Raw genomic sequence first — 13489 nt, forward strand, 5'->3', positions numbered from 1 at the left:
TTTATTTTTGATTAACTTATTTCACACTCACATTGGAGATAAAGTTTGATGAGTTGGTTTAAATCTAGGCTGACACTCCCAGTGCAGTACTGAGGGAGTGCCGCACTGTCGGGAGGTGCCGCCTTTCAGATGAGACATTAAACCGAGGCCCCGTCTGCCCTTTCAGTTCAATGTAAAAGATCCCATCGCATTATTTCAAAGAAGAACAGGTGAGCATTCTCCGGTGTCGAGGCCAATATTTATCCCTCAACCAACATCTCTAAAAACAGATTACCTGGTCATTAGCACATTGCTGTTTGTGGGATCTTGCTGTGCACAAACTGACTAGTGCATTTCTGACATTTATAACAGTGGCTACACTTCAAAGGTACTTTATTGGCTGTCAAGTGTTTTGAGGCATCCTGAGGCTGTGAAAGGTGCCGTATAAATGCAAGTCTTTTTCTTAAGGTTGTTTTTTTGGATTTGGCCCTTAATACATCAATTATTTTGCATTAAGCAAAATGGCAATCCAGATCATTGCTAAAACAACAAAAGAATCAAGTATAAGTCCGCCTTCCCTCCCGATGACACAGCGTGCTTTGTTCAGTGGGTGGCTGAGCCATACAGATCAGAGGGGTTTCAGGTCAGATTCCCAGTCTGTGCCGAGTTAGTTGCTCTCAGCTTGGATGGTGATAGGGACGCCATTAATTGGCTTCAGGATCCTTGGGGAGGGAGGGAAGGGCCTGCCCACTCCTGATCATTATGCAGCATGTGCATGTGAGCGGTGAGCAGGGACAAGGCTGGGCTCTGGTGCCCCCTTGTGGTTAACCAGCCTCGCGACACACAATTGTCAAGGTTCACACACGAACAATGGTGCCATAATCTACCAGCTGACGGCTGTAGAACCAGCCCCAAGCAGGGAGTCGGCCTTCAGGAGAGATGGAGTGAGCGAGAGAAATTGATAGTGGGGGAGGAGGGAGACAAAAACAGAATGTAATACAAGCATTGAGGTTTTGACTGACCTTGTTTTTAGTGATGGAATCAGCAGCCCCAAGCAATGACTGGATACAAGCAGACAAGGCTTCCTGCGACAAGCCCTGAAACACTGTCCGCTGGGGAAAGCATAGCACAGTTACTCCACACACAGTTCACCTTCAGTGCTAGCACACACATTGTCAGCATTAATGAAAGCAGCCTTTCCGAAACTAAACCAAGTTGGGCTCTTTATATTCCAGAAAAAGGCTCGATAACCACCTCATTTTCAATTATTCATTCAAACAGAACACCTGGGATTTCTTATTTGGGGAGGGGGGAGCGAATCAATTTTAGAAGCAAAATATCGAAGGCATAATGTTATTTTGAAATTTGACCTTGCAGTGACTCTTTGACCCCAGCCACTCCCACCATTTCAAGGTGCACTGCTCTCACTGCTGGGTGCAAAGATGCAATGTTTCAGCACTAAGGCGTAGCTGCCCAAATACTTCCCACCCCAGCTCTACCATGATGAGCAGCTGATCATATCTCGGTGATACTTATAACCCCACACCCCAAAGAGAGCACAAGATGTTACACAGAATACGTCCCACTCACTACTTATTTTTGTCATGTTGGGATGCAGACTGCACGCATCAAATATAATCAGGGGTTGGAGAACAAATCTCCCAATTTGTAGTTTCCCCAAACAATCTGTAACAGCCGGTACACAAAGGTACTGGGGAAGTCACAACCAGTGCAAAAATGCAACTGTAAGACAGAAGCTTTTCAATTATAGGAAGGTGTTGCACATGTCCCCGGAGCAACGCCCTGGGATTGGGAAAGATGCTGCTTGGGGCCGTCGACCATACACTGAGCAAGATTACCGTGTGAGATGCCTCGGACCATTGGCAGCAGCTGACTGGGAGAACAAGTCACAAAGGCGGAAAGCTCGACAACCCAAGATTATCCGATTTGCTTCGCTCCACCATTGGCGGCCGTGCCTTCAGCTGCCTGGGCCTAAGCTCTGAAATTCCCTCCCCTCAACCTCTCCACCTCGCTCTCCTTTCAGTTGCTCCTTAAAAGTCCGAATATCTTTTTTGTGAGACTCGGTGTCAAATTTTGTTTGATAACATTCCTGTGAAGTGCCCTGGGATGTTATACTACGTTACATGTGCTCTATAGATGCAAGTTCTTCTTGTAAGGATGCTGGAGGGACTGGAGCAAGTGCTAGAGGCAGCGTGCTGTTTCTAAATGAAAGTTCCAGGCTCGTTTTTTTTTTTAAATAAAAAGGGCATCTTCCCTTCCCCCCCCCCCCCCCCCCCCGGTGTTGTTCCTGGTTTGCTGGCAGGTATGGTGAACCTGCAGCCTCAAATATTGGACACTTGGTGGGAAACTTTCAGGAGGCAGAGAGGACAAGTCCAAGTTACATATTACATAGAATGGACAGAACAGAAAGAGGCTATTTAGCCCAACTGGTCTGTGCTGGTGTTTATGCTCCACAGGAGCCTCCTCCCACCCTACTTCATCTCACCCTATTAGCACAGCCTTCCGCGGTACCTAGGCCAGGCGGCTCAGCAGAAAACAAGAGCTCAGGACTGAGGGAATGGAGTTCCACATTGCACAGAGAGCTAGTTCAATATTACACCTTCAAATCATTTGGATAAAAAGTCAAAACACCTACCCCCCACCCTCCAAAATACATTCTTATTGAAAGGCTGGTTGAAATGAGCAAATATATGGGTTGGGGGCAGGGAGAGAGAAGAGAGAAAATAATTTGTTCAAACAAAAAAAAGTAACCACGCTTTTATTCTGAAACTTACATCTATGCATCTGTAAAGTTTCGAGAGACAAACCAGTGTTCTGCGCACTGTCGGGTACCACATGCCGTGCAAATCTGCTGGGGAAATTGTTGACTGTGGCCGAGGATTCAAAACTTCTGAGTTACCTAAACATAGATAAATGGCTTTAATAAACTGAATCGAACATCATATGCATCACTACACAGAACTTAACACCAATGAGGCAACTGTGACCCTACCCACCCAGCAGAAACTGGTGGATAGTCAGTTAACATGTCCCGAGTTACTTACCTTCCATGGAGCCGCCAACATCTTGCCAGACTGCAATTTTAACTCGGCAGGGGGGGGTCGCTGCAACTTTCCAGCCAAGCTAACCCAGGACAGAAGAGGATCGGCCCCAGAAGAGGCGAAAAATATTAAGTGTTTTTCTTTCCTTTGTGGGGCCAGGAGGAGCAGAGCTGCTCTCCCAGGCCTCAGTGAATGCTTGGACCCCCCCCACCACCCCCACCAGGATTCTCCTCTTATCCTGAACACAAAACTCCGCAAGACACTCCGGGAAGCCAATCCTGCCAGCCACCCTGCATCGATAAGTGGTTTCAGAACCATGCGATTTGCCACTGCTTCGTGTCGATTTCCCTTCTGTATAGGCATGAGGTGGACCTACGGCATGCTAATGAGGGTTGGGAGTGGAAATAGCTCAGGCCGGATTTTTGCAGCAGTGGGGGAAGTTTCAAACTCACCTCATCATTCACCTACCCAAAACCTGTCCGCAGTTAAAATCGGTGACAATAACACATCAATAAACAGGTCTCAGCACCAGAACACATCATTAAGCAGTAAAGAATGGAAGAACTTGCAGTTATATAGCACCTTTCATGGCCTCAGGACATACCAAAGTGCTTTAAAGCCAACGAAGTACTTTTGAAGTGCTTAATGTTGGATACGCAGCAGCCAATTTGCATGCATGAATAGCAATTAGATAAATGACCAGACAATCTGTTTTCGTGATGGTGGTTGAGGAATAAACACTGGCCAGGACACTGTGGAGAATTCTCCTGTTCATAAAAAATGCCATGGGATCTTTTACGCCCACCTGAGGGGGATGGGGGCCTCGGTTTATCATCTCATCCGAAAGATGGCACCTCTGACAGTGCAGCACTCCCTCAGTACTGCACTGGAGAGTCACGAAACACTAGAACACATCATGAGCGGATCAAAGAGTCTACAAAGATTGAAGTGTAGGTCAGGTCTGACTAGTTGATTTTTTGAAGCGGCACTAGCAAGGTGGACAGGGGAGTGTCTATATGGACTTCCAGAAAGCATTTGATAAGGTTCTGCACGAGAGATTATTCGCAAAAATGAAAGATCACGGAATTGGAGGTAACTATGTGAGATGGGTTGATAATTGGTTGGGATATAGGAGTCGGACAGGGAATGTTATCTGATTGGTGAGATGTGACATATTATGTAGATGAGAGCAGGAAGTTACAAAAGGGACAGACAGATTTAATGAGTGGGCAATATTAGGGCAAATGGAGTTCAATGTGGGGAAGTGTGAGGTCATCCACTTTGGATTCAAGAAAGACAAATCGGAATATTTTCTTAAGTCAAGCCTGAAGGTTGCGGACACACCCTGGTTCATTGCTTCATTCGCCTTGCAATTCTACTTTTAATTTTGATTTAATCTGTACTGCATTTTCAAAACTACATGGGCTCACAGTAAGTTTTGCTTCCATCTTTAGGACTAAAGCATCAAAAGTAGCAACAGTATTAGCAGTGCCACTTTACTGATCGGTTGCGAAGCACGGCTCTGTTGTAAAAGTACAGTGCAGTACCTGATTTGATGACATTTTTAGAATCGAGATCTTCTAGCTGAACCTCTGCAAAAGACGACTCAGCAGGCAACAACTTCTGCTCGTCCTTCAAACTCTGTGCAATTTGCTGCAGAACAGTTAATTGCAAACACAAAATTAATATACACCATTTTCAATCAAAAGAAGCAACGGCCCTTGTGAAAAGTGCATCAACAACGATTTAGTTACACTCGGACAAGCAGTCTGACAATTTAGAGACCATGGAGGGGTCAAGGGAAGTGGTGGTGAGGTACAGCTGGGTGTCGTCAGTGACATGTGGAAACTGATTCCGTGTTTTTGGATGATATCAATATCGGTAAGGGGCAGCATACAGAGGAGAAATAAGAGGGGGCCAAAGATAGATCCTTGGGGGACACCAGAGGTAACGATATGGGAGTGAGAAGAGAAGCCATTGCTGGAGATTTTCTGGCTACGATTAGATAGGAATGGAACCAGGAGAGTGCAGTCCCATCCAGCTGGACGATGATGGAGAAGCGTTGGGGGAGGGTGGTGGGGTCAGCTGTGTCAAAGGCTGCAGACAGGTCTAACAGCATGAGGAGGGATAGTTTACCTTTGTCACAGTCACAAAGGTTGTCATTTGTAATTTGGATGAGAGCCATTTCCTTACTGTGGCAGGAGTGGAAACAGATTGAAGGGATTCAAACATGGAGTTCCGGGAAAAATGTGCACGGATTTGGGAGGCAACATGTCCAAGGACTTGAGGAAAGGGAGGTTGGAGATGGGGGCGATAGCTTGCAAGTACAGTGGGGTCAAGGGTAGTTTTTTGAGGAGAGGGGTGATGACAGCAGATTTGAGGGAGAGTGGAACAGTACCTGAGGAGAGAGAACCGTTAACAATGTTGGCTAACATGGGAGCCAGAAAAGGAAGTTGGGTGGTCAGCAGTTTAATGGGAATAGGGTCAAGGGAGCAGGAAATGGGTCTTATGGACAAGATGAGTTTGGAGAGGTCAAGAGGGGAGATCAAACAGAAACTAGAGAAAAATATGAGTTGAGCTAGGGCAGGGGGGAGCCTCAGAGGAAGTTTGGCCCGGTGGGCTAGGGGAAAGAAGGGAACTAGCAGAGGCAGCTGATCGGATGGTCTCAATCTTGAGACAAAGAAGTCCATGAGCTCCTCACACTTGTTGGAGGTGAGTGCGGTGGAGACAGGAGAGAGGGGTTTAAGTAGACGATTAGCAGTAGAGAATAGTAGCCAGGTGTTATCTTCGCATTCCACAATGATCCTGGAATAGTGAGCAGTTTTTGCAGACAAGAGCAGGACCCGATAATGCTTTGTGCGGTCCAGCCAGATGTGGCAGTGAATGGCTAAACCAGTTGTCCACCACATCCGTTCAAGTCTGCACCCCTTGGATTTGACGGATGTACCAGGAGGAACGGCCAGGGTGAGAGAAATGGTTTTAATAGGGACTAAGGCATTAAAGGTGATAGTGAGGGTGTAGTTGAGCAGATCGGTGACTGCAGAAATGTCCTGGCGAAAGGAGAGCCAAAGGTCGGACAGTTTGAAGACCCCAACTACTTGATTATAAAGAGGTCGAGAAACAGACAGGTTAGAAAGGATATTCTCACGGCTTCTGCTAGAATCCAGTGCATGCAGACCGCAGAGGGCACAAAGCAAGGTTAAATGTAAACCAGAGAGTTTTGTAATAGTATAAGATTCATCTACCTCCATCATTTCCAGTTTGTCAGGGTATGCCAGGTCACCAGGTGCAGGTTTATAGCCCACGATATCAGTTTGAATATAGATGTGTGTCCTATACACTAGACGCTCTTGTACATCTTCCAGCATCTGCTTTGCCACTGCAGAAAAGGCACCCAGCTGCTCCACTGAGGCGAGACAGGAAACAAGGGTGTGAGCATTTCGGAATGGACCATTGGATTAAGAAAACAGTTCAGCTATTTCAAGCCAAATCCTAGATTTAGAGCGGTATCAGTTGTGTTATATAGATCAATTACATTTAACTTTATGAATGCCAGACATGGGTCTGGTCTCAGGAACATAGCAATGTAGGGTATCCGGAGATCTCCAGTCAGCTCTGTACTCTACCTACCGTTGTTCTGGACATGGTCCTCCAGCATCTCATTTTTCAGAATTCCACATAGCTCCGACAAAGTCTCCAGGTGGTTGACGTGGATAATGAGCGGTCGAAACACGTCGTACCACGACAGGCACAGCTTCTCCAACAGCTCGCTACAAAAATAGAAAGGGCGGGGATCCGCGTTACAAAATCATTCGCAACTTTTCTTTTAAAAATTAAAGTGCACAAATTCAAACTGGCCTTAATGCCTGCGTGACCCGGCGGGGAGCTGCGTGGACCGACCCGACCCGGGGGGGGCGCAGACCGACCCGACCCAGGGAAGGGCCGCGCGGACCGACCTTACCCAGGGAGGGGCCACACGGACTAGGAGGAGCCCAGGTACCCTGCTGCAAAAGGCTGAGTTGGGGTAAATCTCAGCACTCCTTGGTTTTAGAGCGAGGGAAAACACACAAAACAAATGAAGGTGATTAACAAACGAGCCTTAGAGATGAGGATTTACTTTTTTTTCTTAAACACAGCGAGTTGTTGTGATCTGAAATACACTGCCTGAAAGGATGGTGGGGACAGATTCAATAGCAGTCTTCAAAAGAGAATTGTATAAATACTTGGAGGAGAAAATTCCAGAGCAGGAGAATGGGACTAATTGGATAGCTCTACCAAAGAGCTGGCACAGGCACGATGGGCCGAATGTCCTCCATCTGTGCTGTGTCATTCTATGAAACGAGCCAGTGTCCCCCCTCACTGTCACTATTCAATAACCCGTGCTGGAAGTGCGTGGGTGGAGATGCTGGGTGAAGGCACAAGTGAACCCCATCTGTGATACTTCGACCGTGGTCACACAGCCTCCCAATGCCTGTGGGATTTTAGAGACCATCCATCGGATCACTGTGCAACAAGTTGGTATTTGGTGTGAAAATAGGCTTGAAGAGTTTTGCTCAATTAAGAATACTTCAACAGTGTCTAATTCAAACTACGGCATTATCCAGGATTGCACAAGACCCATATCGTGTGTTAATGTGATTCTTTTTTTTAAAACCAGCTTTTGTAGAACTGCTCAAGTCTCCACTTAGCAAGTGCTTCTTGTAATTGTTAGCAGCTGTATCTGATCAACACCAATGCTATGAATCACTAAATAAATCACATTAACAAGGTGCAAACAGCTGATTGAAGCTACTTGACCACCTGACAGTGCCTGAAATCAGCAGAGCTTTTTAAGAATCAGTACATACAATAGAGGGGAATAACAAGATGCAAAGAACTTAACAGAACTCCCAAAATAGTTGATGCCCTTTAAATACGTTATAAGCAGTAGCTTTGTCATCTACTCCTCTGGTAATCACTATTTGCCTGCTATAGGCAGCTCCCTGTGATAAGTGTAGACGGTACCGGGATCTGTACTATAAACTATGAAGGAATTTCAAAACAGACAGGAAAATGCAGTACTTCATATTGCTCCTCACCCCAATACAACACTTTATATAATAGTAGCACTTCAGATTCCAACCCATTTTGTGTCACCCTCACTGAATAGTGAAAGGCTTTTTTCTTTAATGCAAAATTAAAAGCAAAATGTATGTCCATGGATGTCTGCTCCACACAGTACATGCCTATTTTGTAGTAACTTAAAGCAAGTCACGACTGAATCTGCTTTCATTGATTAGACCTGCCCGAGGAGCAGATGTCAGAAATTAAGTCACCTTCTACTGAGCTTCATTTTGCATCATTTTTAGTCATGGCCTTTCGGTTTTCTCCCCATGTTCACTGGGGCATATTAGAAATACTTTTGGAAAGAGTTTACCTTTATCTTTTTGAATTATTGATGCAGATCTAATCATGGCAAGTCCATCACTGCATAACACTTGCAGTTTACAAATGAGATTAGGCTGCCTGCCAATGCCCCCACACCACCTCGGGTTCCCCCCACTCTCACATTAACTATTAGCAGCACGTACAATCGGATCAGAGGTACTAAAACCATGGCCGCTTCAGAGGGCTGCTGCTGCTTCTTAGGCAGTCCCTCGTATCGAGGATGACTTGCTTCCACACCAAAAAGGGATGAGTTCACAGTTCACGGGTGTTTCAATGAGGGACCTGATATTCAGAAGACAAAGGACAGCTAGTTGCCAACATTAAATGACTGCCAACCCCGGCACTCACAATGAGTCTGTCACTTTGCTCGAGGAGACAACCCACCTACACCCTGAATGACAGCCCTGTATTCCTGTGAAGTTATGCTAGTTACTTTTGTGTGCGTGCAGTATTTGCGCAGACGCTGCATTTCCCGTTACTGGGCCAGGCCCTCCCCGTATATACAGGACCGATCTTACACCACGAGAATTGACATTAGGGCAGAAAGTAGTTTGTTAATGTAAAAGTAATGCAAGGGAGCATTGTAACACTGCCTATATCAGTTGATTCAATAAAGTTATTCAGCATGAATAGAAGAACGTAAAAACTCAGGTTTTAATGACCAAGTAACCAAAAAGACCCCAAATGATAACTTACTCTAGTTTGAGAGTTGGTTTTGTAAAAAATTCATTGTATAGCCGATGCTCATCCTGACACACGTGAACCAGAAAAGCACAACCACTGCGAACCTAGAAAGCAATGCAAAGTTGTTGCTCGGTTAAATAATAGCACTGCTCAGCATATTGCAAAACTGAAATATAATTTAAAACCAAATTAAACACAGTAAATAAATAGAGCTCCATGGAATCTTTCTTTTGGGGTGCGCCTCTGTGAAGCACTTTGGGATGTTTTTCTATGAGTAAGGTAAATGACTGCCGCTAGGCTGGCAGTCCCATGAGGAGCTCTTCACTTCTATCTCGGGGAATCTCCAGCCCTTTCTCTCCTCACTTCCACTGTTCAAGTTCCCCTGGCTTCATCAGTTGGTGCATTTTAGCCCCAAATGAAAGTTAACTGTTTTAACTGTCATTACCCAACCCCCATCCCTGCTTCTCAAATTTGTTTTCTGAATTCCTGGGCTTCACTGGATATCAAGATTACGTTCCTGCACTGGACTATACCGCAAGACTCATTTGCTGTGTGAAAAATCTGCTGCTAAAACAAAAAAATGATCTTTCTTACTGTGACTGTTGCCTCTCTGCTGAGTTGGGTGACTTGTTCTACTGGTTTTTCTGCATTGTTGGTCACTGGCTTGTGTGGTTTTCTCTGCTGCTTCTCATCTACAGTGACCTCCAACTTTGCAGGAACTTCGCCATCAGTTTCCTGCACTGAAACTGACATTACCTCCTTCCTTCAATTCTCTAACCTTCAAATAACTTCTGGACTTCTCCAGTTTCTCATTAATCTCCCCTTTTGACCAGTCCACACTCATCTTGTCCGTGAGACCCACTTCCTGCTCCCTTGACCCTATTCCCACTAAACTGCTGACCATCCAACTTCCTTTTCTGGCTCCCATGTTTGCCGACATTGTTAACAGTTCTCTCTCCTCAGGTACTGTCCCCCTCTCCTTTAAATCTGTCGTCATCACCCCTCTCCTCGAAAATCCAACCCCTCTGTGCTTGCGAGCTATCGCCCCACCTCCAACCTCCCTTTCCTCTCCAAAGTCCTTGAATGTCGCCTCCCAAATCCGTGCCCATCTTTCCCGGAACTCCATGTTTGAATCCCTTCAATCTGGCTTACGCCCCAGCCACAGTACCGAAACGATGCTCAAAGTTACAAATGACATCCTTTGTGACTAACAAAAGAAAACTTCCTCCTTGTCCTTCTCGACCTGTCTGCAGTCTTTGACACAGTTGACCACTCCATCCTCCTCCAACGCCTCTCCACCATCGTCCAGCTGGTGGGATTGCCCTCGCCTGGTTCCATTCTTATCTATCTAATTGTAGCCAGAAAATCATTTGCAATGGCTTCTCTTCCCACTCCCACATCTTTACTTCTGGTGTCCCGCAAGGATCTATCCTTTGTCCCTCCTATTTCTCATCTATATGCTGCCCCTCAGCGACATGATCTGAAAACACAATGTCAGTTGTCACATGTACGCTGACACCCAGCTCTACCTCTCCATAACTTCTGTCAACCCCTAATTGGTCTCTAAATTGTCAGACTGCTTGTCCGAAATCCAGTACTGGATGAGCAGAAATTTTCTCCAATTAAATATTGGGAAGACCAAAGCCATTATCTTTGGTCCCCGCCACAAACTGCGTTCCCCAGCCACTGACTCCATCCCTCTCCCTCGCATCTGTCTGAGGCTGAACCAGACTGTTCGCAGCCTAGGTGTCATATCTGACTCTGAAATGAGCTTCCCGCCACATATCTGCGGCAAAACTAAAACCGCCTGTTTCGACCTCCGTAACACTGCCAGTCTCTGCCCCTGCCTCAGCTCATTTGCTGCTGAAACCCTCATCCATGCCTTTGTTACCTCTAGACTTGACTACTCCAACACACTCCTGGCTGGCCTCCCACATTCTACTCTACGTAAACTTGAGGTCATCCAAAACTCGGCAGTCCATGTCCTAACTCGCACCAAGTCCCACTCACTCATCACCCCTGTGTTCGTTGACCTAGGAAGTTGCAAAGGGACACTGATAGCTGTAGCAGATGGCGTTCAATGTGGGAAAGTGAGAGAGCTTCCATTTTTGATACTAGAAAGACAAATCAGAGTATTTTCTAAATGGTGAAGGACTAGGTACTGTCGAGGAGCAAAGGTGTCCAGGTACACAAATCACTAAACATAATCAAAAAGACTGATGGAATGTTGGTTTTCATCTCAAGGGGGTTGGAATACAAAAGTGAATTAATGATACTAAAGTTGTACAGAGCCTTGGTCAAACCACATCTGGAGCACTGCGTTCAGTTTTGGGCACCACGCCTCAGGAAAAATATATTGGCCTTGGAAAGGGTACAGCACAGGTTCACCAGAATGGTACCAGGTTTTTAAAGGGCTAAACTATGAGGACAAGTTGCATAAACTTGGCTTGTATTCCCTTGTGTTTCGACCATTGAGTGATCTAATCGATAGCTTTAAAATGATAAAACGATTTGATAAGGTAGACACATAGGGCCCAAGTTTCCACACGCGCCTAGAACGGCGCAGTCCCGACCTGGACGCCCGTTTTTCGCGCCACAAAGTGCGTCTAAAAAAATCCTCCGTATTCTCCACCTCCCTGCAGGTCCTCTGGCCCTTGGCGCAGTCAGCACGAGCTGTGGGGGGGCGGAGCCAGGTCCCTGCGCTGAAAACAGTGCCGGGACCTCTGCACATGCGCGCTACAGTGGGCACGCAAGTGCAGTAGCTCCAGGCGCCGAACTGTGTGGGAGGGGCCCGAAGCACGCAGCCCCTAGCCCTGGCCCAATGGCCTCACTGGGGCTGCGTGAATAAGGCTCCTCCCACGGCCAGCTCCTGCTCCCCCTCCCCCCCCCCCCCCCCCCCTGCCTCCGGACCAGACCCGACACCCGCTCCCCCGACTGACATGCGCTCCTGTTCCCGCTCCCCGCCCCCCCCCCGGACTGGACCCGACCCGAGCTCCTGCCCCCCGACCCGACTCCCCCCCCCGCCCCCCCCCCGGACTGGATCCGACCTCACCTCCCCTCCCTCTCTCCCCCCCCTCCCCCTCTCCCTCCCCCCCTCCCTCTCTCTCTCTCCCTCCCCCCCCCTCTCTCTCTCTCTCTCTCCCCCCTACCCTACCCCCCCCCACCCCCTCCTCCCCCTCCCCCCCCTCCTCCTCCCCCCTCCCCCTCCTCCTCCTCCTCCTCCTCCTCCTCCTCCTCCTCCTCCTCCTCCTCCCCCTCCCTCTCTCCCTCCCTCCCGACCCGACCCAACACCTACCTGTAAATCTGGTGCTGGGGACGGGCCCTGCCCGAAGTCTCGGGCCGGCCCGTTCAGCCTTCGGTCCCGAAAGGCCTGCCTGAAGCACTTTCACACAGGTAGGAAGATGGTTTATTTAATCTTTTCTTGGCTTATAAATGTTTATTCAGGTTGGATTTATTTGTATAATATTTGTATAAATATAAATAAGGATTTATTGTGGAATTTAATGAGTTCCCTCCCCCCCCACCTCGTTCTGGACGCCTAATTTGTAACCCGCGCCTGATTTTTTAATGTGTAGAACAGGTTTTTTCAGTTCTACAAAAATCTTCACTTGCTCCATTCTACTTTAGTTTGGAGTACGTTTTCACTGTGGAAACTTTGAAATCAGGCATCAGTGGCCGGACACGCCCCCTTTTGAAGAAAAAATTCTGTTCCAAAGTAGAACTGTTCTACCTGACTAGAACTGCAGAAAGAAAAAAATGTGGAGAATTGCGATTTCTAAGATAGTCCGTTCTCCACCAGTTGCTCCTAAAAATCAGGCACAAATCATGTGGAAACTTGGGCCCATAGAAACTATTTCCTCTGGTGGAGGAGTCCAGAACAAGTGGGCATAATCATAAAATTAGAGCTCGACCATTTAGGAGGGAAATGAGGAAGCATTTTTCACAAAGTGCAGTGGCAATCTGGAATACTCTCCCCAAAAAGCTGTGGATGCTGGGGGTGAACTGTAATTTTGAAGACCGAGTATGATAGATTTTTATTAGATAAGGGTATCAAGGAATATGGATCAAAGGCAGGTAAATTAAGTTGAGGTGCAGATCAGCCATGATCTGACTGAAAGGAAGAGTAGGCCATTCAGCCCTTACTTCTATTTAACCAATGTAACACCTCTCTATTTGGCAAGTTGTGCAAATGCTAACAACTACATAGTGCCGCTAACGTAGAAAAACATCCCATGGTGCTTTGCAGAAGCGTAATCAGACAAAAATCGACTCTGAGCCAAAGAAGAGGTTAGGAGGGATGACTATCACAACTTTGTCAAAGAGGTAGATTTTAAGTA

General features: G+C 46.9%; 1 protein-coding gene across 2 annotated transcripts in view; it reads right to left on the reverse strand.

The window, feature by feature from the left end:
- cog3 (component of oligomeric golgi complex 3) overlaps positions 1–13489 on the reverse strand; it is a 64030-nt gene that overhangs the window by 18366 nt on the left and 32175 nt on the right. For both annotated transcript variants that reach the window (XR_011595904.1, XM_070894094.1), the window contains exons 11-16: positions 9165–9256; positions 6672–6811; positions 6287–6447; positions 4589–4694; positions 2775–2899; positions 1002–1091 (exon numbers count right to left, since the gene is read on the reverse strand). Coding sequence is in view for 1 of the 2 variants with exons in the window: in XM_070894094.1 (XP_070750195.1) it covers positions 1002–1091; positions 2775–2899; positions 4589–4694; positions 6287–6447; positions 6672–6811; positions 9165–9256 (714 nt within the window). In the remaining variant the exon portion in view is untranslated. The remainder of the gene's footprint in view (positions 1–1001; positions 1092–2774; positions 2900–4588; positions 4695–6286; positions 6448–6671; positions 6812–9164; positions 9257–13489) is intronic.

This window comes from Pristiophorus japonicus, chromosome 11 (assembly GCF_044704955.1).
Source record: "Pristiophorus japonicus isolate sPriJap1 chromosome 11, sPriJap1.hap1, whole genome shotgun sequence".
NCBI lineage: Eukaryota > Metazoa > Chordata > Chondrichthyes > Pristiophoridae > Pristiophorus > Pristiophorus japonicus.